Raw genomic sequence first — 27,865 nt, 5'->3', positions numbered from 1 at the left:
CTCCACAATTACCTCTGTGGAACCAGCTGCAGTGTTTAATAACTCTTCCTGTTTGGAAGTTTTCCTTAGGGGTCAGCTCCCCTTTATCTCAATTCTTTGGTTGAGTTTTAATTCTCTTGTTGCTTTCAGCTGCTCCTCCTCACTCATCCAGCCACCTGTCCATTCATTTATCCAGGCTTATTACCTGGCTGCTACTGCAGCTCCTGCCATGTGTTAAGTATTCCTTTCCCCTACTAGGAATTCAAGAAAAGAAAGGCAGCACTCAGGACACAGATCTTTCTGGTGCTCTATAAATAAAAAACAAGTTTTATTTTTCTTTCCTCCCTGATCCTCCCCCCGAGCTCTGCTTCTCCTGGTAGGTCACACTGAGCCAGGGCACTTGGTGGCTGGTGAAGGAGGGAGAGGGGGAAGCACTGTGTAATTGTGCTGGGACCTTCAGAAATTCTAATAATGAAAGACAGAGTGCAGGCCCTCACTTCCCCTTCCTGCACAGTGCAGACGTGTGTGCCACGGAACAGTCCTCGCTGGTGAGCCTGAAGCAAACATGGACCAAGAAACTCTGAGCAATATTGTCCTGTTGGCCATCGTCACCCTCATCAGTGTGGTCCAGAACGGTAAGGGAAGCCTCTCACTTGGGAGGGAAAACAAGGGGAAATTTTATTTGTTAGTTGTTTGAAAGTCAGACTTACACAGTTCTCTGAGTTCTCTCTCTCTGTCTCTCTCTCTCTGTGTACTTTTGCTTTATCTATATTTGTTTCTTTTTATTTGAGTATATAGAGATGTGTGTATACTTCTGCATGGATTGGGTGTTTTGCTTGTCCTGGTCTTTCTTTCACTTTAGTGGTGATGGCTAACCAGGTTTGCAGTGCCAGGGCAGCCACCTGAAGGCTTTACAGAGTCCCTCACCGAGGGGCCCGCAATCAGCATTTAACTATGATTAGTTAGTGGGGCCAGGGAGGAGAGCAAGAAGCTTGGAAAGGGAAAATGAGGCATGTTCACTCAGACACTAGACTTTACTCTGTGCAGCTGGGCTGACTTCAGTGCATCTGAGGTTACTGTCAAGTGCAGGCTAAAAAAAGTGAATTTGGGGATTTGTGAAAGGAAAATCACCTTATCATTATTTTACCTGTGTTGCTTTTTTTTTTTTCTTTTGAAGAAACATGTCTTTTGTAATACTTTTTTCCCCTCTAGCAACGTATAATTTTTGAAGTATTTCCCATATGCATTATATACTTACATAAAGAGAGAGAGAGGGTAAAATTTTTTTGTTTGGGGTTGCACACCCACCCATTAGTCCTGCTATCAGTTTTTAAAGGAACAAGTAAAATACCCAGACCTGAGAAAGCTAGGACTATGTAGGACTCTCTCTTTAAGGGTCTGAGTTAGGATTGCATCAAACTCTTTTTATAAGTATCCAGGGGCTTTGTATTATGCAATTTACTAAGACAGAGAAAAAAGGAGAGTACTTACTAAGGACAGCACTATAACTTAATGGTAATGAATGTTCACACACCATCACACTTTAGAAATTTGAGTATTTCATCAATTTGGGATATTCTGATATTTTCTCCCAATTTGAATATGGACAGAAGATGGTGATTAACCTTCTGGGCACAGAGTGAGGCTTCCCCGTGGCCCCTACACCAGAGGCCCAACTCTGCACACTCTGAGGAGTTTTCTTATATGGGACAGCATTTTGTAACTTTATGACCCAAACGTTTTCATACGAAATCACATGGCAGTGGAGTTGCAGCTCGGGAGGGAACAGCTGGATTGTTTAGGTTGCCATTTCCTCAAGCCACTGCTGTTTCATGTGGGCACTGTGCCCAGCCTCTCTCAGCTTGTAAATGAGCAAGGGGCTCATTCATCCCTTAGCACCCTACATGGACCCTGCTCTATGCTAGGCAGTGTCCTATCCCCCAGGGAGGGAAAGATCAATGGGAACAGATGAGCAGACTAGGTCGGCAGGAAGCCTTCAAGGACCTCTCTGGGAGGCAGTAGTATGGGTGGAAGGCAGGCAGTGCCCATTTAGCTATGTGCAGGATCTTTGCTCCAGCCTCTCCCCATAGACCCATCAACACAGCTGACAAGTGTTCCGGTCAGGCAGCCAGTGCCCTCTCACTGCCTGTGAAGACAGGGCTGAGCTCAGTATGGAGGTTGGCCTTCACTCTGAGCTGCTTCCTCTCAGTTCAGACGTGGGGGACGGGGAGCTGAGGGGGTTGCTGCAGTGTCTCCAGTTATAAGAACAGTCTCTTCATCTCTCCTAAGGGAGATGCACCAAGACCTGGCCCTGGACTGTTGAGTGGTTGCTGGGCTTCTCTGTAATGGCTTAGGGAACCCTGAGCAGAGATGGTGGGATTTTAATTATTTTTGGCAGATGCGATTAAGAAGAAGTTCTTTGGTACAGTGGGGGAGGAGGGATTATAGATGGCCAAATGTCTAAGTTTTAACCACAATCTAAAGGCCATTTTAGATAGATAAAGATATTATCTTTATGATCTCACAGAGTTCCACCAACCGATGAGTGGAATGGAGGCTTCCTGGTGAGAGAGATACAAGTATGAACAAGCACAGAGCTATTTTTGGGGGCTGGAGACTTTTTCATGCTGGGCAGACCCCACGTGACCCCCCCCCCCCAGTCTCTGTCCCTCCCCAGCCCCCTGTGAGCAGCTCCAGCAACATGGGGGCATAGTGGCCTTGTACAGTGCTGCCCCACCTAGTGCTTGGGAAGGGACAAACTGAAGCCACAGAAAGAGCCCTTGCCACCACCTCTGGGTGGCTCAGGACAAGCGTGCACCCCTGTTGGGCACAGACCTGAACTCCCATGCAGTGCAGAGCTTACTGTGTGAGGCCTTTTCGTTCATAACTGTTAAACGTGCCATGTAGTGGAACAAGAAAAATCCCCATGACTTAGGAAACAGCACCTCTGCTTGTTTTCTCCATGAGTTTCTAGGCAAACACAAAAGCCCAAATGTATGTCCAGAGCTTCTCTTTGCAATTCTAATCAACCTCAATGTAGCAGCCACAGATCTACCTTATAGGGTTTGGAAAATATGCAAAAACTATGCTTTCCCTCCCTTGCCCACAAAACGTCATTCCAAACCTTTCTTGTTTGTTTTAAGAAATATTTACATGTTGTTGCCAGGCACTGCACACTTTGTCTTTGTCCCAAGACAAGTCCGTGTGTGTCTACTCCAGTGTCTGGGGCTCTGTGCCTTGCTACACCTCAATATGTGGGAGCTCATATTCCGGAGAGGCTGGGGCCCAGCCACCTGGTGGAACTTCCTCCTCTGCCTCCCAAACGTTCTCTAGTCATCAAGATCTTTGAACATATGGCCCTCTTCCAGCTTGATCCAGCAGAACGTAGGCATGGAAATGCAGAACAAGCCTGAAATATATCATTCTAAGAAAGCTAAGCCAGAATCACCAGAGCTTGGTCTCCTAGGGAGGACAGAGAGAGACCTTCCCTGTGAAAAGCACCCAGAGGACCTACATTTTCTCCTTCCCAAGTGCCAGCAGCTTTGACATGGAGCAAAGGTGGGACACAGATTTGGAGAAAGTGATTTCCAGTGTAAGCCAAACTAATTAGATTGGGAGGAGAGAGCGAGTCTAACTGGTGACAGCAGGGAAAAGGTGTCTTCCAGCAGGAGAACTGTTACCTCAGCCACTCTGGTGGTAGGGGAGGTGGCAGGAGTTAGCATCATCCTCTCTCCTCTAAGAGCAACAACCTCCTCAAGTCTCTTCTTACTTTGAAGCCAAGAAGTGGGACATGATGGCCCCTGCAGTCATAAGGGTTTGTGAGAACTGTGATAGGAGGGAAATAGAGCTGGTAGGGTCCACCTATCTCTCCATGCCTTCCCTGCTACGTCCAACTCACGCACCCACACAGTGAGTCTCATGAGCCTCCATATCGGAAGACCTCACAAACCTAGCCTGGGGTTTGATGGGCTTTAGAAACAGGATCAGGGACTTATGAAGTTCCCCGGTGCAGAAATCTTCACACATCCTCAACAGCTCCTACAGGAATACTGTTGTAGTGGAGAGTCTCGACCCACTGAATGTGCCCTGCCCTTTGTCATGTGTAATGAGAGTTTGCTCTGTGTCAAGTACAGTCCTTTGTGCTGGGCATAATATTATCTCATTTAATCCTTCTATCCTATGAAATATATTATTAGTATTCCTATTTTACAGATAAGAGAAGTGGGGCTTAGAGAGGGTAGACCATTGGATGAAGGTCCTAGAGTCAGCAGTGGTGAAGCTGGGATTCAACCTTCCTCCAAAGTATAGATGCTTACACTATGTATATCGCCTCAAATTCATTTATTCAAGAACTCATAACCCAGGAAGTTCTTTCTAAATTTTTTATTTATTGATTGATTTGAGAGAGGAAGAAAGGGAGAGAGAGAGAAACATTGATTTGTTGTTCCACTTATTTTTGCATTCATTGGTTGATACCTGTATTTACTGACTGGGGATTGAACCTGCAGCCTTGGCGTACTGGGACCAACTGAGCTACCCGGCCAGGGCAGGAAGTTCTTTCTAATACTGAGGTGAAATCTGCCCTATAACTTCTATCCACTGGTCCTGTTTTTGTCCTCTGGAAAAGCTTAGACTGTTCCTGCTGCTTCTGTGTTTACAAAATCAGCTGTAATATTCTTTCTTCAACACATCATTTCTCATAGGTCTTGATTTCCAGAGTCCCTTGTCATTGCCTGCTCTTTCCATCTTGCCATGTCCTTTCTAAAATACAGATAGGTGTCTCCTGTGCAGGCAAACTGTTCCTGAGACCCAGACAGCAATTCTGTTAAAATAATCTACGTATGAGATATTCTTTTGAAGATTTGTATGACACTGCTCGCTCATATTAACTTTGCAGTTAACTAAAATCTCATGATTTTTAAATGAGATCCTGAAAAAGTTATTTAACTTCTCTCACCCTCAGTTTCCTCAACTGAGAAGCAGACTTATTAATAACTACCATGTGTGGAGGTTGAAGGTATTGCATGAAATAACATAGGTGAGGCAGCTAGCAGTGCCCAGTGTGTGGTTGATTCTCAGGAGTGGTCTGCAGGCTTCTGTCTCTGATCTCTATCTCTATTTCTCTCTAGCTTGGCCTGATGTTAGCAGCTGGCCAAGATAAGTGTGTTAATGGTCTTTGCACTCACAGTTTCTGCAACATAGTTGAGGATAACAAGGGGCTGGAGTTAGAGTGAGCAAAGGTAGCCCAACTCTTTCAAGTCTAGCTTAGAAAGAAAGAGAGATAGATCTAGTGGAATACTGGATAGAGACAGACTTGTTTTCATTTTGTTTTAAGAATAGGAAAGATTTGAGTGTGTTTCCAAGGTAAAGAGAAGGAGGGGGGAAAAAAGCTTGAAGGTTCAGAAAATAAGCAAAACACCAATGCAACAAAGACCTGAAGAAGTAGCAAGAATGGGGTCAAGGTCAAGTCTTGGGAAACAGGAAAGGGTTTGTTCTCTGAGCAAGGAGAGGAAGAAGGGCTGACTCAGGGAAGTACAGTCAAGTTGTGATGCTGGTTGCAGAAATAACCTCTGACTTTCTTAATACTGTCCCAGTTTACATGTTCAGAGGTCAAGATGTCACCTTGGGTTCTGGAAAGACAATGATTAGAATTTTCTACTGGATTTTGTGCTAAGAAGAGACATTCAGAATGGATAAATGTGTGTTTAAACCCTGTGTAGCTGAGAGGCTCCTTGTAGTGAGCATCAGTGAGACAGTGAGAGGAAAACATGCCCTCAAAGGCCCAGCTGGATCTGATCTCCAGCTTTACTGCGCCCCAAGAGAGTGACTCTGACATCATTATTTAGCCTCCCTGAGCCATAGTGTCCTTATCCACAAAGTGGGAACAACATTGGCCCAATAAGGGATTCTATGTCATGTGCCTACCAAAGAGCTCGCAGTATGGTAGATCCTCCTTCATACAAGCTGGCCCTGGAGATGGGCTCAAAATGAGCCCATTTTGGGGGAAGAAATGCACTTTTGCCAGACAGAAAACCATGAAAGGCTTTTATTCCAATATAAGGCATCTTTTCCACGTCTTTCTGAGGAGGTTAATAAGAAGTTGATGAAAGGGAACCTTGTGGATGGATCCCTGACGATTTCACTTTCCTTTGCCCTTTTGACTCTTGAAATAGGAGTAAAGGAATAAAATGAGGGGAAGGGAGAGAAAGAGAGAGAGAGACCTTTACTCCCCAGGGCCAACGTCCAATCTATAGAAAACCCTCTGGATTCTTGTCTCCTCCACAACATCTCTTACATCCCACAGCCATTATTCTAATCAGCTCCCTCCCATTTTCTCCCCTGTCCTGGTCTCATTCCTCTCCATGGTCCCCACACTAAAAACAGGGTGGCTTTCTGATTACACCATGGCTTAGCTTACACTTGTCAATGACTCCTTTTTGCTCTTGAGATGGAAATAAATTCCAAATTTATTAACATGGCTCACATCAAGGTCTCAGTCACACTGTTAAATCCAGTGGACACTTCTCAATCATCATCTTCAAGCCTTGGTTTGCTTATTGCTTCCTCACTGAGGCTCACTCTGTCCAACCTATAGGGCACTTCCAATGGCCACATACTATGCTCCGCTTTCTCTTTGCCCATAGCCCTGCACACTGTATAATTGTAATTGATGTGTTTGGTTTCCTGTGTGTGGTCTGTCTCCTCCTTTTCTGTCCTTGCCAGAACATAAGCTCCCCATGCCAAAGCTCTTTGTGTGTTTTGTTCTCAGATGCCAGCTAAGTGTCTGGCACATGACAAGTGATAATAGATAAACATCATTGAAAGAACAATTTACCACCTATCTCTCTGGCTTCATTTGTAATTCAACCAGGTTCTACTCCCAACTCTCCACTCCCCATCATAAGCTAGACATACTGAACCAAAGACAATTCTTGCCTCTAGACCTTTGCATATTCCATTCTACTTCGGTAGAGTGATCTTTTCTGTTGTCTCCTGCCCCTCCACCTGCTTAGCTAATTCATATTTGTTCTTCAGATTTTACTCTAAGTGTCACTTCCTCTAGGAATTCTTCTGTAACCTGAACAATGAATTAGGTTGCCTCCTTTGCCCCACTATAGCATTGTGTTCTCACTCAATCTCATCTTAGTGTGAATTGCTATAGACTAATTTCTGCTTTACTTCTTCATTTATTTCCTTCAACTGTAAGGTCCTTGAAAGGGGGCTATGTCTTGCTTATGGTTGCACCACCAACAGCAAATACAGTGATAAGGGGAGAGTAGCTGCTGAATAAATTTTGCTAAATGACATTTGATGGAGGACATTTTTTTCTTAACATTTGATATGAGATGGCAGGTTCAAGAGTATGCTGATTATAACCCAAATGTAAACCTTTCCCTGGCAGGGTTCTTCGCCCACAAGGTGGAGCATGAAAGCAAGACCCATACTGGGCGGAGCTTCCAGAGGACAGGGACACTTGCCTTTGAACGGGTCTATACTGCCAAGTGAGTCCAAATCCTGACATTGTTGACTAACAAATTGGGGGCAGGGGCACCAGGGCCTTTCTACTGGACTGATAGCCACCCTCAAGGCCATATGTTTGTCTGGCCCAACCTTCAGAATGCCAGGGAGGCAGGGTTCCCAGGAGAGGTAGAACTCCCCCTGGGAGGCTTTGTGGAAACCCCTCACCATCTCAGTAAATGAGTTAAGAGAAAGGAAGTGGGAACCCTGGGGGTGAGATCTCCACAACTCCCCCTTGTTCCAGAGCCTTGTTCCAGTCATTTAGTTACATAGTTAACCAGTTTCTTGTGTGGTTAGTGCAGAGGTAATACCATGAAAACCAGCTGCTCCTCACCTTCCACCTGCAGAAGCAACAAGCAGGACTTGCTGGCAGCAGCCTGCCACTCATGGACCCTGCGGTCCCCTCAGTGGAAGTCTGGGGGTGAGGCAGTACATTTCGTAATGCTGCTCAGCTTGAGCAATCAGAACAAGAACAGAAAAATGGGGGAATTATGCAATGGCTTTCCTACCTTTCATTCTTTGCTTTTGAATATAAAAGGTGTTTGAAAACACCTGAACAGTCCAGTGAAGGAGCCGTTGCTACCTGGGATGCAATGGATTTTATTCAAACCCTCATTTTCCCTCTGTGCAAAATGCATTTAAACAGAGGGCTCAGCCAAGTGTGTCTGCTGCTCCTCTGGGCCTATATTTAGAGGCCTGAAAGAAAGGAAGGCTTTGACTGTGAACTGGAGGGTCATAGAAGGTGCTGGGGATCAATGCAAAAGGCCCGGGCATGTTGGCAAAAGCCACAGCCCCCAAGTCTGCATGCCTCTTGTAAGCTACAGGGCCTGGGTGATGTGTTAGTCCAGTAGAAAGCCAACCCCAGCAAGAACTTCTCCAGGGACCTCCAAAAGCACCAAAGAAAGGTGAGTCCTGGGGGTGCAAGAAGAAGACAACATGTCTTTAACCTTGCTATCTAAAAAAATAAAAGCTTAAGATTCACTCATTTTTAATATACAAATGGACAGTAGTAGGTGTATATAATTTATGTAAAACGTATCTGTTAGAGGGTTGCATGATCAAAACTTTTGGTTGATGGGGTGCATGATCATAAATGTTTAAAGACTGGTTATGAAGGAAAAGTAGCAGGAAAGATAAATGATGCTGATAATTAAAAAGCTCAATGCATATTTTTCAGTATAAGATATGATTGTTGGCTGATACAGATAGTTCAAGATCATGGGGCAATTGATAAACAGACATCACAGCCAAGTGTGGCCCATCAGCTCAGATTTTGCCTCCATAATGGTCTGCCCCACCCCCAGCCCCATGAGGGCAGAACTGAGCCAGCATTTGAGAGAGAAAAGGAATCTCGGCTTTGACTCTCTGTTCGTGGGTATAAATTATAGTTCAAAGCCCTGTTCACAGCAGATGAGCACAGGTAGAGCAGCCAAAGTTTGGTTTTTGGAGAAAAATCTCAGTTAATGGACCTAAGACCCTTCCCCATTAGTGCAGGTAAGCACAGGTTGCAGAGAGGAGATGTCTAATTTCCTAGTACATGTTTCATAGATGAGAAGTTTGTGGGATGTTGACAGGTGTTACAAGAAGAACAAGTTCTGCACAGCAAGACTTTTTGAGAGCCTTCAATGTGCTAAGGGACACTGTGATTCTTGGTTCTCCAAGAAGGGGAGGTGTTTCACAAAATGTGTTTTGGGAAATACCACCCTCATGTTCCTTCTTCCCTGCACCCCTCAGAATCCACTCTAGACTCACTTAAAATCACTTGAAGGTGATAGATCTACATTGAGTCTATTAATTAGTATTGATACAATTACTATTATGTACTTATTTTAAATTAACCTATACTAACTAACTAACTAACAAAACACTAAGTGCTTCCATATCTTATTCCAAAAGGTGGAGAAAAGTGAAAAGTGAAAGGGAAAGTAGCAACGAGTTCTTTTCTCCATCAAAATGTTGGCACAGCAGAATGAACGTGTGGCACAGCAAACTGAGTGTAGTCTGGTGAGCTGTTGCAAGATCTGCTGAGTAGCTTATAGTTAGACCTAAGGCGATGAAATAAAAAATGGGGTTGTCAGTTTTGTCTTGCAGAAAAAAATGGCACAAAAGTCTCCACAAAAGAAAACTTGGAATAATAAATATTTGTCAATAGGAAAGACAAATTTCACTGGGGATTCTAACAAGGAAGACATTGGGGCAAGAATAGCCACCATTTCTTGAATGCTGCCTGTGAGCAAGACACTGCTTTATCTCATGTTATTCCCACAACAGTCCAGGAAAGGAATTACTGATGTCTTCATTCACCTCCAATAGGTGAGAAAATTGAGGTTTCGTGAGGCCAGGAGATGCATTCACTTTCACACAGCCACTAAGTGGTATTCCCACATTGGACCCAGTCTTTGTGACTTTGAAGACGACAAGAATGCCCACGAGGCACTACATCACTGACCAAAGTTACTTGAATTCATCCTGGCAGTGGCTCTCTGTCAAGAAGGCCCATGTGTGCATGGGGCTTCGTTCAGGTGGAGACATGTCAAAGAATCCTGGATGAGGGAAGGTACGGGCTTGAGCCAGAGTGAGGGACAGGATTGGGGCATATTCTGAAAATCCATAGGAGGAATCCTTTCTCTTACAGCTGGGAGAGTTTCATTTGACTCTGCAGACTGTTTTATTAGGGAACACAGTGACTTAAGACAATAGGCAGGAATGACTGAATGGCTGATCCAGTGTCAAATCACTAGACATTCTGTCTAATGAGCAAATCCTTTGGTCAATGCAGAATTTTTAGGAATGTGGCGTCACCCAGACAAAATCCGTACTTTAAAACCACCAAATAACCAGCCAACCAACCAAAGCAGAAGCATGAGACTGAGGCAGAAGCAAGGACGATCTTCAGCATTAATAAACTTTCCAACTGTGGGAGCATCAGATATTAGATCCATCAGATACAAGACGTTATTCAACTATATAAAAAAGGATGTTCACTCTAATTTCCTTGAACTTGGAAGTGGGTCACATTCTCAGTCCTCAAGCTGCAGCTTTGTCCTCTCATAACATATAAGAGTAGAGGTCATGTTCACGCGAATAGCTGCTGCAGGTATCACTCTGGGACCTGTTTATTCTCCATGCCCTTCACCCCAGGTGGTATTTGTAAGGAGCTCCTGCCCGTCCACTAGGTAAGTGACAATGAGATCAGCGGGGCTCTACTCTCTCCTGTGTCTGTATCCCAGCGTAAGACACACTGGTTTCTTAACTTTTACATTCATTGATTCCTCCAATAAAGGCTGCTTTGATCATCAGAAGGACAGAAAGGCCCCTGTGGCCAGGAACATTGCCTGCCTCTCTGGGTTCTCTGCAGGGGACGGCCCCAGGGCTGGTAATTCTAGAATTCCCTGTGGTCCCCCTGAGGCCCAGGGCCCTATTAGTTTGAACAGGTGTTCATAGCTGATCCGGGAGGGAAATCATGAGAACCAGATCAAGAGGGATCCAGATGAAGGAATCCAAGGAAAGAATTTGGATAAAAAGCCAAATATATTTTAAAAATTGCCTCTGGCTTTTACCTGCACAGTTTGAATTACATGAGACCAATACTTCTCAAACCTGAACATGCACCAGGATCACTTTTGTTAAAATACAGACTGCTGGAGGTCCGAGGTGGACATTAACATCTGCATTTCTCAAGAGTTCCCCGAGGGGATTGTGCTGGTCCAAGACTAGACCCTGAGAGCCACCAGTTAGACCACCAACTCTTGGAGCTTAAATGGATCTTAGAGTTATTCATTATCAGTCTCTTAGTTTTACAGGTAAGGAGACTAAGTTTAGAGAGATTGCTGGGCCAGTGACCAACAGCTGGTCAATATCAGGTCAGGGACTCAATCCTAATTCCATACCCTTTCACCCTATTGTGTTATGCCTCTCCTTCTGGGCTTCCTTTACAAGGGTTGTTTTTCCATGGATATGGGTATTGGTTGTCTTGACCTAGACTATAAATTTCTCAACAGGACACTCGCTATTTAATTTCTTAGAGTCAAAGTTATAACATACCTGGTTTAGAGTTAGACTGACCAGTGTGTGAATCCTGGCTGGGTGAACCTGGGCAACTTACTCAACTTCCCCCAACCTCTGTTTCTCATCTGAAATGTGAGAGGAGTTGTGAGAAGAGTCACGGCCCCTCAAGGATTATAGCCCCTATCCTAGCCCTGGGCACCTATGAATATGTTATATTACATGGCAAGGGGAAGCCAAGGTGAGTAACCAGTTGACTTTAAGGTAAAGAGATTGTTCTGGATTATCTGGGTAGGACCCAATGTAATTGAAAGGGCCCTTTAATTGTGGAGGAAGGAGGCAAAAGATTTGGTGTCAGAGCAATTTCAGTGTAAAAAATACTTGATCACCCATTGCTGGTTTTGAGGTTGTAAGGGGCCACCAGCAAGGAATACAGGTGATCTCCAGAAGCTGAAAAAGTCAAGGAAACAAATTCTGCCCTGATCCTCTGAAAGGAATGCAGACATGCTGACACCTGGATTTTAGCCCAATGAGACCTATTTTGGCCTTGTGACTTTCAGATAATAAATTTGTCCTGTTTAAGGTAGTAAGTTTATGGCTACTTGTTACAGCCACCATCGAAAACTCATGCAGTCACCATATGTACTCACAGGTTTGTGGTGAGCTTAAGTGAGATGAAGGTGTAAAACACTGGTACAGTGCCTGGTGTAGAGCGAGAGCCCCTTGGTGGCAGTGAGGACTGAGCCCTGCACACAGCAATCACACAATCAGCAAGAAAATTTTCTGAACATCAGCTTTTCTGAACCCACCCTGGTTTCTTTAATGTGTGACCTCACCTTTCCTTCCTCAGCCTTGGCAAGGGGAAGCCAAGGTGAGTAACCAGTTGACTTTAAGGTAAAAAGATTGTTCTGGATTATCTGGGTAGGACCCAATGTAATTGAAAGGGCCCTTTAATTGTGGAGGAAGGAGGCCTGTGGGTCTGAGCTGACTGTGTGTCTGCCATAAAGGTCCCTTTAGCTGGGCTCTTCTCCCTGCCACCCTACCCTGACTGCTGCCACTGCGTTGCTCACTGTCAATTCCAGAAGCACTTTGGCAAAGCCAGGAGCAGGAACTCTGCCAAAGCCAGTCCATCAAGAAACTGAGTCACCAATGGGCTTCAGTGAGGAAGAGAGTGAATGGGTTCTGAACATGTGTTGCTTTACACCACTGTCGGTTTCTGATGTGGCGACTGGTGCCAGTCTTCAAGGGTATACATGGCATTATGAATGGGCGTGCGCTCCACGTGTGATGGTGCTTATTAATCTGAGGTTTCAGGTATTTTTCAGATGACACTGTGGTGACATGTTTGTTGATTTCTTTTCTTCATATTTGTTTATTCTACAGCCAAAACTGTGTTGATGCGTACCCCACTTTCCTCGTCGTGCTCTGGAGTGCAGGGCTACTATGCAGCCAAGGTAATGCAGCAGCTTCTCTCTGTGTTCTCTTTAAAATGTGCTTGAGGAGGCTTCAGTTCAGGTTCTTTGTTGAAAAGACTTTGCCTGACCTCCAGCTCTGATCTGTGAAGCCCTGGAGAGGTGAGACCCCCACCAGCCCAGGCTGTGTTTCCCACTTGCTCTGTGCCTGTGGATTGGTGTGATAATGCATTGCTAATGCTGGCTCCCTGGGGGCTGGTTGAGAGTGACTGCACTGACAAGGGTGGTTTAAGGCTAAATGTGACTCAGAATCCTTAAGCAGTGTTAGCTCAGATACAAGGGCATTATAAATGAGAGTGCCAGAGGGATCTATTCTGGGACTACTGTCACTTGGCTCTCCTGCTAATAAGCTTCCAGCCTGGCAGTCCTCCCTCGGGCCAAGTCTGCAGTCATGGGCTGGATTCCAGGTCTCTAGCCTTCCCTGGTTATCAGCAGCCCACAGTCTTGACTTCAGAAAGTTGACTCCCAGAGTGGATTTAAAATTAAATGGAAACCAGAGTAATATTTTTTGGTCCCCTTTGGAGACTGGCACTGTGTCAGGTGGAGGAGTGGCATGAGATGGCCAGCATCCATGCTGTGGCCCAGCAGGGTGTATCAGGAGAGGCTACTAGTGTTCTCTGCTGAATATTTAATCCTAATCACCTCCTCCCACTTTGTAAAGTAGGCAGAGTGCATATTATTCCCCCTACCGTCTTTGAGGACACGTGGTTCAGACAGATGGGGTCATTTGCTCAAGGTTACTCAGCTGGTGAATAGCAAACCACACTGAGGGCCCAGGTCTCTTGGGCTATATCCTGCATTTTTCACAAGTAGCCTTTTACTTTATTCATTTATATAACACACGTACATAGAACACCTACTCTGTGACAAGCCCTTTGCTTGGATATACCGTGACCAATAAAGAGATGGTGGAGAAACCCATAGTAATTGGCAAGATGAACCACAGAAAATCAGTGAGTGGGTAAATTATTGCCAAGAGTGAGAGATGCTGCGAAGGCAAAGAATAGGGCAATGATAGAGAAGAGAGGCGAGGGATGGCAGAGAAGCCATTTCAGGGACGCCCTGTGGCCTTTTTCTGTGCTCCACAAGGCTATCACCAAGCTCACTATTGATTTTTCACTTTCTATCCCGAGTTAAATAAGGAACATGCCCAGGAGGACTTGAAAAACTAGGTCAAAATATGCTTAGACTAGGAGTTCTGATTTCTTTTCTGTTTTCGATGATACTCGATGAAGAATATAGAGTTGTTCCAGCTAGACAAATACAAAGGGAGTCTACAGGTGTGTCGGAGTCTGTGACTATGTGTTCCCTGGCGAAACATGTGTTGGCATTGCCAGGGGATGGAATGTCAGTAAATCCTTGTTCGTATCAATTAATAGATGGTAGAATTTCTTAGCTGAAAGGAACCTTGGGATCATTCTAGCCCAAATCCTTTACTTTACAGAGAAGGAGCCCAAGCTCCAGAGGGACAAGTGGCTTGCTCAAACTTTAGAATTGTAGAACCCAGATTTGCACCCACTGTGCCTCTCCCGCTGTTCCAGGCAGCCCAGGTGCAGAGAGGTCCATACCATTCCTGGCATGAGGGCAACAAGTGAGACCATTTCCCACCCTGACTCCTATTATCGTTCAATGTAGTTGAAGAGATGGGCTACTAAGTTAACTCAGAGCCTAAATAGTGAATGAACCAGGAAAAACTTTGTCTAGAGCAAATTGTGAGTTGTGACAATTTTGTGATATTTGGAGAATAGGATGAACTTCACAAGCAGTTCCTTCTGTGCTTTTGTTTCCTCATTTGTCATATAACAATAGTATTTTGGGAAGCAAGGCAGAGTTGTGGAAAGGACATGGGCCTGGGAGACTGACAGACTGGGGATTATTCTGAGGACACCTTTTGCTGCTGCTATGACCCTGGGCTGTTACTCTGCTTTCCTAAGCCTCAGTTTCCTCATGTGTAAAACAGGGTGATTGTGTGAAATAATGTGCATTCAGCCCGACACAGTGCTTGGCACATTGGGTTGAACCATATAAAATTGCAGCTATTATTAATGGTGCTGGTGGTGGTAATACTGTTTTGAACTCAGACCTGTTTTCAAATTCCACCTCTTCCTTGGCCCACCTATCTGATATTTATTCATTCATTTGAGAAATATAGAAAGCCAATATGTGCCAGGCATGAGGCCAGGCACAGAGATGATGGCTGGCAAAGCATGGCTGTCCTCATGAGTCTTTTGGTTTGGTAGGTGACTCTGGGTAAACCGACTTTCCAGAGCCTAAATTTCTTTATCTGCCAAATGGTGACAGTAATGTGCTCCTTACCAGGTAGCTGAGAGGACTGGAGACCCATGTACCCAAAGAACCTTGACAGTGCTGACATATAAAAAGTGCTTGGTCAGCACAATGAATCTGGCCGGTTTTCCAAGTGCTTGCATACCCATGCTTCTCTTTGACTCTCAATTATTCCTGATAGGTAGGAAAGCTGTAATCAGCCCTTTGACCAGATGTAGATCGAATTAAGTATCTGCTCCAGCTCATGGCAGTCTTAGTGGGGCTGGGCTTTCTGACTCAGCCCCAAGTGTCATAACTGCAGGATTATTTGGGTGCTGCTTGTGGCTGCTCGTCACAGGCTAGAATACAAATGGAATCTCCTCCTCCAGAGACCTTTTCTGAACTGTAGCAATTGTTCAGAGAAGTTTGAACATTACGCTGCCTGGAAGCCCAGAGGTGAAGGGTATACTTTTAAGAGAACTAGGTTCAGAATTGGGCTTGGGGTCTGCCTCCCTCCCCACAGACACATCTACCACCTGGCAGTCATACACAAGCCTCTTGACCACTCAATACCAAGTGTCCCACATCTGGAAACAGAAAAGATGATACTGGTCATGTGGAAAGGATTCAAATTAGATGGTGGATATGAAAATACTTGGTAAATAATCCCATGATGCCAATATAAAGTAACATCACTATTATTATTTTTAATCTTAATTTTTCAATTATAGTTGACATTCAATATTATATTAGTTCCAGGCATACAACATAGTGATTAGACATTTATGTATTTTACGAAGTGGTTCCTCTAATAAGTCTAGTACCCACCTGGCACCATTCGTAGTTATTACAATATTATTAACTACATTCCTTATGCTGTACTTTACATCTCTGTGACTATTTTGTGACTACCAATTTGTACTTGTTAATTCCCTTACCTTTTTAACCTAGCTTCCTAAATCCTCTCCCATCTGGCAACCATCAGTCTGTCCTCTGTGTCTATGAGTCTGTTTCAATTTTGTTTATTCATTAATTTTGTTCTTTAGATTCCACATATAAGTGAAATCATATGGTATTTGTCTTTCTCTGTCTGAATTACTTCACTTAGCATAATACCACCTTGATTCATCCATGATGTTGCAAGTGGTAAGATTTCATTCTTTTTTTGTGGCTGAGTAATATTCCATTGTATGTATGTACTACCTCTTCTTTATCCATTCTCCTATTTATGGACACTTAGGTTGGCTATTGTTAACAATGCTGCAATAAACATAGGGGTGCATATATCTTTTCAAATTAGTGTTTTGGATTGCATTTGGATATATGCCCAGAAGTGCGATTGCTGGGTCATATGGCAGTTCTATTTTTAGTTTTGTGAAGAACCTCCATACTGTTTTTCACAGTGGCTGCACCAGTCTGCCTTCCCACCAATAGTGCACGAGGATTCCTTTTTCTCCACACCCTCATCAACATGTTGCTTATTGATTTACTTATGATAGCCACTCTGACAGGTGGAGGTGAAATCTCATTGTGGTTTTAATTTGCATCTCTGTGATGATTAGTGATGTTGAGCATCTTTTTATATGTCTATTGGCCACCTCTAACATCACTATTATTAAAATTCCTAGATTTCTTCTAGGCGTAGGCTGTTTGCTGAAGTTTACATCAGCCCAGACTGTCAGAACCTGAAGCCTCTGCTAGATTTTGTGATGAGAAGTAATTGCACAATGACTGTATTAAAATTATGTTAACTTAGCCTGTTTTGGCATCTATGAAACTAAGGTGTTTTTCTTTCTCCACTTAGTTCCTGCTGCCTTTGCTGGGCTGATGTACCTGTTCGTGAGGCAAAAGTACTTCGTTGGCTACCTAGGAGAGAGAACTCAGAGGTAGGCACTGGGAATGTTTCAGAACCATGGAGCAGTCACACTTATTGAACAGGGAGTGTGGTAATTCACAACCATATTCTGCATAGCATTTGAGGGCCTGGAGGACCACTTGAGGTGGAATGGCCAAGGCTGACTAGGAGCCCTCCTACTGTTCCCCCTGAACTTTGTGAGCTCTGAAAATACAGCTGGGGAAATTGAACAGTGAACAATTCCTTCCCTTGGTATTGGGCTCACAAAAGGTGCTTTAACACCATGTGCTGCACATTTTTTGCAACCTCATACTCTCTACCCCCACCCTTCACAGTCTGAGGCTTGATTGATGTTCTATGTCTAGCTTTCCGGGCCTCTGGTGAGTGGAACATTTCATTGTTTGCTTAGAGAAATGAGAACTAAAACTTGCACAATGTGGTAAGTCTCTTGAATAACAGACCTTCCGGAGGCCACCAGAACGAATGTTGAGACCATAAGGTACAATCACAGGCAGAGGATGGGGACTGAGAATGCAGTCCCCATTGCTTCGCTTATAGATGGTGCTAACGCTGCTGTGACACCCCCACTCCACCTGGTTTGGAAAATCTGATACTAGTAAAACAAATGATGGCACTTACAGAACATTTGAGTGACAGTACACCTAAGAGAACAGGATTCCTAATGTAGCAGAGCCAGGAATTTGTTCTGGGAGGTCGAGCCCAGCCTTCCCCTTCATTTTTCTTCCTTGTCTAGTTTCACACCCCTCCCAGCCTTTTACAATAGCACTCTTCTCTAGTGGCTAATGGGCTCTCTGTTTAGATAGCATCCTTCAGCGGCAACAAAGGCGGTGACATCCCAGGAGGTCAGCAGGTGAAAGCATTACTTCTGGGGAACTGGGAGCTGCAAAGCTAAATGACTTGGTGGTTCAGTGGCGAGCGGCAGCCGGAGAATAATGGCTTTAGCCAACAGTTCTTTCCTGGTGCTCATGTCTCCTTCACTCCTCTCTAGTGGCACTCCTGGTTATATTCTAAAACCACAATTCCATTATCTCTCTTATCCTTATCAACACTGTCCCAAATAATGTTCTTTATTCTCTTTTACCTGGGAAAGCCTCTATTCTGCCTTCCCCAGGAGATTATCTGCTGTCAGGAGTTGGGGTGTGTGTCTATCAAAATAAAATAAGAGGGTTCTGCTCTCCTGGTTTGGCTTCCGATGCACCCCTGTCTTTCTCCCCTAAGTCCCAAGGATTTGGCCAGGTCACAATTTTTCTCTTTATCTGTCACCACTTGACTGAGGTCTTAAAGTTGCTTTAAATCTAAGACAATCTGTACTCATGACAAAATTAGTCCATTTACCCACAGGCTTTTCTTATTTTAAAGATAATTAGTACTAGGAAATGGACAGAACAGCAAAAATAAACAATAAAATATGGACTTAAAATCTGAAAAGTATTTGATTTCTCCAGACCTCATTGAAATATAAATGGCCTAACCTCTTCTTTTTAAATCATTCACAAAATTTTTCAGTTACATTTGATATACATTATTATATTAGTTTGAAGTGTACATGCCAGTGATTAGACATTACATAACTTATTAAATGATCATACTGATAAATCTTGTACCATCTGACACCATACATAGTAATTAGAGTATTGACTATATTCCCTATTCTGTACTTTACATCCCCATGACTATTCTGTAACTACCAATTTATGCTTCTTAAACCCTTCACCTTTTTTAACCATCCCCCCAATGCCTCTCCCATCTGGCAACCATCAAAATGTTCTCGTAGCTATGAGTCTATTTCAGTTCTGCTTGTTCATTTATTTTTTTTTTAGATTCAATTGTTGATAGAAATATATTTATTGCCATTTTATTGTTCATATTTTTTATCACCATCCTTCTTCCTCCTCTTCCTCCCCCTCCCCCTCCCCCTTCTTCTTCTTCTCCTCCTCCTCCTCCTCCTCCTCCTCCTCCTCCTCCTCCTCCTCCTTCTCCTTCTCCTTCTCCTTCTCCTTCTCCTTCTCCTTCTCCTTCTTCTTCTAGACCCTGTAACATTTCATGTAATAGTGACTCAGTGGTGATGAACTCCTTTAGCTTTTTCTTATCTGGGAAGCTCTTTATATGTCTTCCAATTCTAAATGATAGCTTTGCTGAGTAGAGTAATATTGGTTGTAGTTCCTTGCTTTTCAGCGCTTTGAATATTTCTTGCCAAGCCTGAAATGTTTCTGTTGAGAAATCAGCTGACAGTCATATGGGTGCTCCCTTGTAGGTAACTAATTGCTTTTCTCTTGCTGCTTTGAAGATTCTCTCTTTGTCTTTAACCTTTGGCATTTTAATGATGATGTGTCTTGCTGTGGGCCTCTTTGGATTCCTCTTGTTTGGGACCCTCTGTGCTTCCTGGATTTGTAAGTCTATTTCCTTCACCAGGTAAGGGAAGTTTTCTACTGTTATTTTTTCAAATAGGTTTTCAGTTTTCTTGCGCCCTCTCTTCTCCTTCTGGTACCGCCATGATGTTGATATGCTTGAAGTTGTCCCAGAGGTTCCTTACACTAACCTCATTTGGATTCTTTTTTCTTTTTGCTGTTCTGATTGGGTATTTTTTGCTTCCTTATATTCCAAACCACTGATTTGATTCTCAGCTTCATCTACTCTACAGTTGATTCACTGTAAATTATTTTTCATTTCATTTAGTATATCCTTCATTTCTGACTGGTCCTTATTTATGCTGTTGAAGTTCTCATTAAATTCATGGGGCATCCTAATAACCAGTGTTTTGAACTCTGCATCTAGTAAATTGCTTGTCTCTGTTTTGTTTAGTTCTTTTTCTGGAGTTATGTTCTGTTCTTTTATTTAGGACATGTTTCTTTGTCTCATCATTTTGGCACCCTCTCTGTGTTTGTTGCTATGTATTAGGTAGAGCTGCTACATCTCTCAGGCTTGGTAGTGTGGTGGAATATAGTAGGTGTTCTGTGGGGTCAGTGGCACAGCCTCCTGATCACCCAAGCTGGGCCTTCAAGGTGCACAGTTTGTGTCGGCTGTGTACTCCCTTCTCTTGCAGTTGAACCTGACTGCTGTTGGCACACCAATGGGAGGGGTTTACCCCCAGGCTGATCAGCTGTAAGGACTGGCTGTGACCACTGACCTCCAACCACAGTGGATGATCAGCTGAGTAAGGGCCCACCTCACAGAGCAGGACTTACTTCAGTAGGGCTCTGGTGCCTGCTGAGTCTGCCCCTTGAATGTGTTGTTTGTGGAGGTAGTTGGGTGGTGGTGCTTCCACATTGATTCTCGGGCCTGCCAGGAGGTGCAGGCCAAGGTTATCCACTGTCCCTGTTCTGCCTGGGACTACCCGGCATGAGCTACAAAGAGCTCTGCAGATGGCTGCTACTTGTGCTGGGCTTGACAGTGCCCAGAAAATGCCAAGCTGTGAACCAAGGTGGCTGCCTCTAGTGTTAGGACTGGGCCAGATGCTGCTTGTTTGAGAGATTTTAGGAAAATCTGAAGCATGAACCAAGGCAGGCCATTCATATGGAAAAACCACTGGAATCAGCTTGGGTGGGCCTGAAAGCTAGGTGCAGTGGGGCCTACCAGAATCACCAGGGCAGGAGAAACAGTGTGAGCCAGGTTGATGGAGTCTCAGATATGGCACCCGCCTGCTGGCTCTGCGGGGGAAGCTCATCAAAGGAACAATTTTATCTGCCCGCACTTTTGTCTGGAAGAAAGCTACCCCTAGCTCTTGCCCTAATGCCGGACAATTCAGCTCCTCCCTGTGTGTCTCTGGTGCCTTTCTAGCTGCTGCCTCAGCACTGTAGCTCAGACGGAGTGAGTCTGAGTAAGCCCAAGCATGAGTCCTTTAAGAAGAACTGCCTGCAACTCCAGCAGCACTCTGTGTGCCTCAGCCTCAATTCCTGCTGGTTTTTACAGCCATAAGTTATGGGGACTTCTCTTCCTGGGACTGAAACCCTGGGCTGGGGGGCCCGATGTGGGGCTGCAACCCTCTTGTTCCTCAAGGGAGACCTCTGCAGCTGAGATATTTCTCCCAATTGTTTTTTTGTTAATCCTTACCTGAGGATATTTTTTCCATTGATTTTTAGAGAAAGTGGAAGGGAGGAAGAGTGAAAGAGAGAGAGAGCGAGAGCGCCATCAATTGGTTGCCTCCCACATGGGCCCTGACCAGGGCGAGGATCAAACCTGCAACCCAGGTACGTGCCCTTGACCAGAAATCAAACCCATGACCCTTTGGTGCACAGGAAGATGCTCTAACCACTAAGCCAAACCAGCCAGGGCTCTCTCAATTTTTATCTGCCACACATGGGTGTGGGACCAGCTTGTTCCATGTATCTGCCCCTCATACCAGTCTCACTGTGGCTTCTTCTTTAATTCCCTAGTTGTAGGACTTCCATTCAGCCAGGTTTCAGGTAGTTCTGAATGACGGTTGTTTTGTAGTTTAGTTGTAATTTTTGTAGTTTAGCGGTTGAGGGAGGAGGTGAGTACCATGTTTACCTACTCTGCCACCTTGACTGGAAGTTTGATGGCCTAACTTCTTAAATCCCTCTGTGGTCTCTGTCACAATACATGGTATAAGAAGATTCCACTAGCCCCTTTCCCTATGATCTGTGCTGGCAGACATTACTTAACAATCATGGTGTTCTTTCCTGCTGAGACCAAATGTGGCCTCACAGTGCTTCTTAACACAGAGTTTTGAGCAGTTGTCTTCGACAGAAGTGATACGCTGTGTACTGGACAAGATGTTCAGTCCTAATCTAGACCAAAATGTAGCCTGAGGTAGATGTTAGCCTGAGAGTCTCAGTGCCTAGGTCCAAAGGGATTTTCAATTCTGCCTTCCAGAAACTATTTGCTAACACCCTCGTACATTGGGGACCTCCCTCTTTTGTTCATCTGTATCTGTCTGTGGGATGTGTCACACTTAGTCTCTGTGGACACCTTAATGCCCTAATGCCTCCAGGATCTGCTTCAGTTCTTGGCCTCACCCACAGAGGAAGGTCCTACTCAGTGAGATCCTTCCCCAGAAATTTCTCCCTTGGGCTCTAGATCATCTTTGCTTTTCTCCAAAAGTTACTTCAGCCCTGTCCCCTTCAGAAGTTCCAATGTCATTTTTAGTCCAGTGGGTAGTGAAGACATTCCTTGATGTATCTATTTCCTCTACCAAATCTGCTTCTTCCAAGGATTTTGTAGCTCCTGCCTTTAGTCCTCCTAGAAATTTATGTCTCTTATTCTCAGTCCTATATCCTATTCTCCAAGCCCTTTCTCCCTGTTCTGATTGGGTCATCTGTAGCTTCCTTAACCACACAGCAGTTAAGGATGAATCTTAGTTTCTTCCTTGTTCATTCTAAGCTACTATCTGGGTCCAAACTCAATGGCAGTTGGCATTATATTACAAGACTATCTGACTTTTATCACCCACTTTCAACAGCTTGCACTGGCCTAGTCCCTCTTCCTGTCCTTTTGTTGGAGCTCCCACTAAATTCTTCTGCAATTTAAGGTTCTCAGCTCAGTGGTAGGTGGGAAAAGATTGGCAACTCTCAAGGCCAATAAGCTCAGGTTACTCAGCTCCATCTTCTCCTCATTGCTTGCTCACTCCTCATTTATTCAGCATTTGCTTGGTAAATATTTAATGATCACCTGCTCTGAGCTGGGAACTGTAGAACCATTCCCCCAAGGAGACCCTGGAGATCAGGGGCATGGGGCAAATTCAGAAATATTAAACTACCAACATACTAATGGGCACAATTTTCATAAGACTGATCCCTCCCAGTCAATTTTCCTTTTAGTGTCAATATTTTATCAATTAATTAATTTATTATTATTATTATTTAATCCTCACCCAAGGACATGCTTAGAAAGAAGAAGGGAGAGAGAGAGAGAGAAACATAGATGTGAAATTGAATCCTCAACCCAGGTATGTGCCCTGACCGGGAATCCAACCGGCAACCCTTTGGTGCACAGGATGTGGCTCAACCAATTGAGCCACTGCTGCCAGGGAGTGTCAATATTTTAGAGTCTCTGCCCTTGCCTCCCAAATATGGACCGTGCGTTATTTCACCAGAGCTGGAGAATGAACTTGCTTCTTTTGGAATTCCTGGGTGAGCATATGGGTATCAAAGCTGGCGTCCTCAAAGTGAAACCCACCAACTAACTGCAGCACTTTCCTGGGGTGCTTATTCAAAATACAGCTTCCCAGGCCCCTCTGGGGTATAGGCTCAAGAATCTGCATTTTAACAACTTCTTCAGGAGAGTCTTACATACTTGGAACTTGGGAAACACAGAAGGTTGCTCATTCTTCTTTTCTGAGAATGGTTCATTCATATGACACACACTTATGGAAGGCCTAATTTACTGGAGATAAGTGGGTAAACAAAGGAGACAGTATCCTGTTCTCATGGATCTTACTTTTTTTTCCTTTTAGAAGTTACCAGGTTTAAAGTGATATTTCCTTATTGAAAAGAACAGAATTTTAAAGCCAGAGGAACCATAAAATTTTCTTTTTCTACCCACATTTTGTGTATATTTCTGCGTGAGGTGAGAGAAGAGTGGTGAGTCCCCCAAGGCCATACTGCAGAGAGCTGGGGCTGGAACTTGGGTCTCCAAATGCCTGGGTTCACCTCTCTTCCACCACATCTCTGTTTCTTGGAAGTTTTAGGCATGTTTGAGATGGGAATTGTTTGGTACAATGCCTATTTTATGTTTTCCTGTAGATGTTATACAGTGTGTGTGTGTTTTGGGGAGGGGCACATTTATTTCAAAACTAATAAACAATTCCTAGTCTCTGGAATCTGAAGGAGTCCTCAGGAAGTCAATTTGGCAAACAGAGCAGGACTGCGGCCTTTCACAGACAAGTGTGGATTTACATTCTGCCTCTTCCTGGCTGTGTGATCTTAGGCAAATTGTTCAACCTGTCTGTTTCCAGTTTCCCCACCTGGAAAATAGGTTAATCATACCTCGCAGAGTGGTTCTGAGAGTTAAAGGAAATCACAGGTATAAAACTCCTGGTTTCTACACATGCTTAATTATTTCATTCTGACCTTCCCCACTTCATTTAGAGAGAACTACGTTATCTTAACCCTAACCCTAATTTTTATTATTTAAAAACAATTTCAATTATGGTTGACATTTAATGTTACATTAATTTCAGGCATGCAGCATAGTGGTTAGACATTTACATAACTTAAGAAATAATCCCTTGATAAGTCTAGAACCTACCTGGCACCATAGTTATTACAATATTATTGACTATATTCCCTATGCTGTACTTTACATCCCCGTGACTATTTTGTAACTGCTAATTTGTACTTTTTAATCCCTTCATCTTTTTTACTACCCAATCCCTCTCCCATCTGACAATCATCAGTTTGCTCTCTATCTATGAGTCTGTTTCTGTTTTTGTTTGTTCATTTATATCTTTTTTTTAGATTCCACATATAAGTGAAATCATATGGTATTTGTCTTTCTCTGACTTATTTCACTTAGCATAATACTTTCTAGGTTCATCTGTGTCATTGCAAATGGTAAGATTTCATTCTTTTTATGGCCCAGGAATATCCCATTGGATATGGGTACCACATCTTCTTTATCCATTTGTCTCTCCATGGACCCTCAGGTTGTTTTCATGTCTTGGCTGTTGTATATGAAACGTTCTTCTTTGTCTCTTGTTATAACCTTCATTTTAAAGTCTATTTTGTCTAACATAAGTATTGCTACCACAGCTTTAAAAAATTTTCCATTTGCATGAAATATCTTTTTTCATCCCTTTACTTTCAGTGTGTGTGGGTCTCTTGTACACAGCGTGGTCTCTTGTATGGGCCTTGCTTTCTTAGCCATTCAGCCACCTTATGTCTTTTGATTAGAGCATTTAATCCATTTACCTTTAAAGTAATTATTAATAGGTATGTAGTTATTATTTTGATCTTTTTTTTCTTCTTAAACAAGTCCCTTTAATATTTCTTATAATACTGATTTGGTAGTAATGAACTCCTTTGGCTTTTTCTTGTCTGGAATATGCATTAACTTTTAGAAACAATAATAGAGACGTCTTGATGGTTTGGTCTGACATGCAGTATGTGCCTTGTTGGGGCCCCTCGATCTTCCTCTGTGTTCTGCTTCATTGCAGTTTCTGTAGCTTTGCCTGAGCCTGGGGCAAGTCTTCATCTGTCCACCTCCAGGGTTGTAGCCCATCTCCAAGCTTGAGAGACTTAAGTTGCATCAGTGAAGTGCCTGGCTGAGGACCCCATTCACACTTGGCCCTGCACATGATGGGCGTGTGCAGGGCTCTTTGCACTGTCTGAGAAGAGTTAAAGCACCAAGGACACATCTCATTTGGGGGTAGTATTCCTTGAGACCTTTGCAAAATCCTGCCCAAATTCAACAAGACTGCTATTCTATTAGGAGGCATCACCTTTTCATTCCTTACCACAGATTTATCTTGAGTGTTCTGAACAGCTTCACAAATCCTTTTTGTTTTTGCTTCTGTAATGAGCATATGGTGGCCTCATTCACGTGATAAATTGGAGCCACCACAATATTTGACTTTTCACAATTTAATACCTCTACACCTTCCGTCTGCTGTCTGAAAAATAAACTCCTTTACATTCTTTTCTCTTCCTTATCAGCATTAGCAGGTAACTCAGCATTCATCTGCTAGGGCCACCACAACAAAGTGACACAGACTAGGTGGCTCAAACAACAGAAATTTAGTATCTCACAGTTGGAGATGTTGTTTTCTTCTGAGGCCTCTTTCCTTGTCGTGTAATGGTCATCTTCTCCCTGTGTCTTCACATGGTCATCCCTCTGTCAGACTGAATCAGGGTCCACTCCAGTGCCCTCATTTTATCTTCAGCACCTCTTGACCCTGTCTCCAAATACAGCCATATTCTGAGGTGCCAGGGTTTAGGACTTCAGTGTATGAATTTGGGCAGGACACAATTCAGCCTATAACCCTCTCTTTTGGGACCCCATCCCACCCCCAATATGGAAATAGAACTTCTCACTTCATGAGCATGACTGTGAATCAGTAAAACCAAGGAGAGAAGAGCACAGCTGGCCAAGGAGCAGAGTTCCTCAGCTAGCAGTGCTTTCAATATGTGAATGTGCCCAGAGTCACCGAGAGAGCTTGTCAAAATGCAGATTCTGATCCCATAGACCCAAGAAGGGTCTGGGATTCTGCGTTTCTAACAAACTCCATGCTGCTGGTCCAAGGATCACACTTTGAGTAGCAGGAAGGTTTATAATTGCTGAATGGTTTTCAAACTCTTGACATGGGAAAATTATGGGTTACATTGTGAACCTTTGGGGTACCTTTCAAAAGGATAAAATTTCTAACATTAAATTTGTGGACACCAAATTTTGCTCTCTGATTATAGCAAGAATCAGACTCAGCTGCATTAACTCACCTATTCAGCTGAGCTAGCTGTTCTTGTTGAGGAGTCCTGGTTGCCAAAAGGTCCCTCACCAGGGTTCATCCTAACAGCCTTAATGAGCCATTTGGCTGGACTTTGCTAATGCCACAAAGATGGACCCAGCCACAGCAGTGACAAGATTCTGCAGACAGAGAGGAAGCCAAGGTGGCTGCTGTGAACAACCAGGCCGTCACATATCCCTGGGGAAATGGATCTTGACCCAAGCTGATGATATGCCTCAGCAGTTCAGGATTAGAACATTTGATGGGGGTATAAATGTATAAAAAGCCTCTTTCCCTCCATTCACTTAAAATACCTGTCTTGCCTTGCTGGGGACCCAGCTCTCATTACAATGAACATGAGTTATTCCCAGGGAGATTGAAGCCTCAGATACCAAAACACCTTTTAGATTCTACCAGCCTTGTTAGCTTATTTAAACCATCACTTCTCTCCTGGAGGCCCTTAAAGGCTGCATGATACACAGCTGCCAGCAAGGCTCTTGTAGGTGCTCCCAGAGAGGAGCAGGGTAGAGAGGGTCTGGATGAGAGATGGGGTTCTTAACCCCCAGTCAGAATGCCAGATGACCAGCAGAGCCTGCTACCTTCATGCCGTCAAGGACCTAGAATTCAAAGGAGACCAGGAGAACACAGAACAGCTGCACGCTGAGCTTTATCAATGAGGGGTTTGAGATCTGGGCTCTTTAGTTGGGTTTTGAAATATGTTCAATGACTAGTAATAGCTGAGAGACTTCCATCCTTCATATGAAGTAAATGGAGCATTCTTGAGTGAAAGGAGCTATAATTTAAACCCCATGTATTTCAAAGTGATAACTTTTTTGTGTGTGTGAAGTGGGTGTCATTTGTGCAGCTTCTACAGGTTTCTCTCTCCTTTTCCAGCACACCTGGCTACATATTTGGGAAGCGTATCATACTGTTCCTGTTCCTCATGTCCCTTGCTGGCATATTCAACTATTACCTCATCCTAATTTTCGGAAGTGACTTTGAAAACTACATAAAGACGATCACCACCACCATCTCCCCTCTGCTTCTCATTCCCTAGCTCTATGCTGAATACAGGGTTGGTGCTCTCATCTGATCAATACCTAGGCGTCATCATTGCTTAGCCCTTGAGAGATGCAGGCCCTCTTAGATAGGAAATAAATCTAATGACCATCCGGGCTTCACAGCTTGAGTTCACCTTGCTTTTTCTGGAAGAAAATAATTCTCTGTCAGCTCCGCCCCTTGAAAATGACAGAGGCCCCAAATTTGTTACTCAGACCCACTCTGTATGTTCCTTGATTTATCCTGCTTCCTGAAGATGTTTTGGGATCAGATTTGTGTTTTCCTAAAATA

At 43.9% G+C, this 27,865-nt stretch overlaps 1 protein-coding gene across 1 annotated transcript; it reads left to right on the top strand.

The window, feature by feature from the left end:
- The first annotated feature begins 475 nt into the window (after positions 1-475).
- Positions 476-27,865, top strand: ALOX5AP (arachidonate 5-lipoxygenase activating protein). The gene is made up of 5 exons (XM_016213564.2): positions 476-614; positions 7,382-7,481; positions 12,886-12,956; positions 17,044-17,125; positions 27,410-27,865. The coding sequence occupies exons 1-5, from the start codon at positions 545-547 to the stop codon at positions 27,570-27,572; spliced, it is 486 nt and encodes a 161-aa protein (XP_016069050.1). The 5' UTR covers positions 476-544; the 3' UTR covers positions 27,573-27,865.

Source organism: Miniopterus natalensis, chromosome 2 (assembly GCF_054644295.1).
Source record: "Miniopterus natalensis isolate mMinNat1 chromosome 2, mMinNat1.hap1, whole genome shotgun sequence".
NCBI lineage: Eukaryota > Metazoa > Chordata > Mammalia > Chiroptera > Miniopteridae > Miniopterus > Miniopterus natalensis.
Note: the sequence above shows the minus strand (reverse complement) of the source record. Positions and strands in the feature narration are given on the sequence as shown.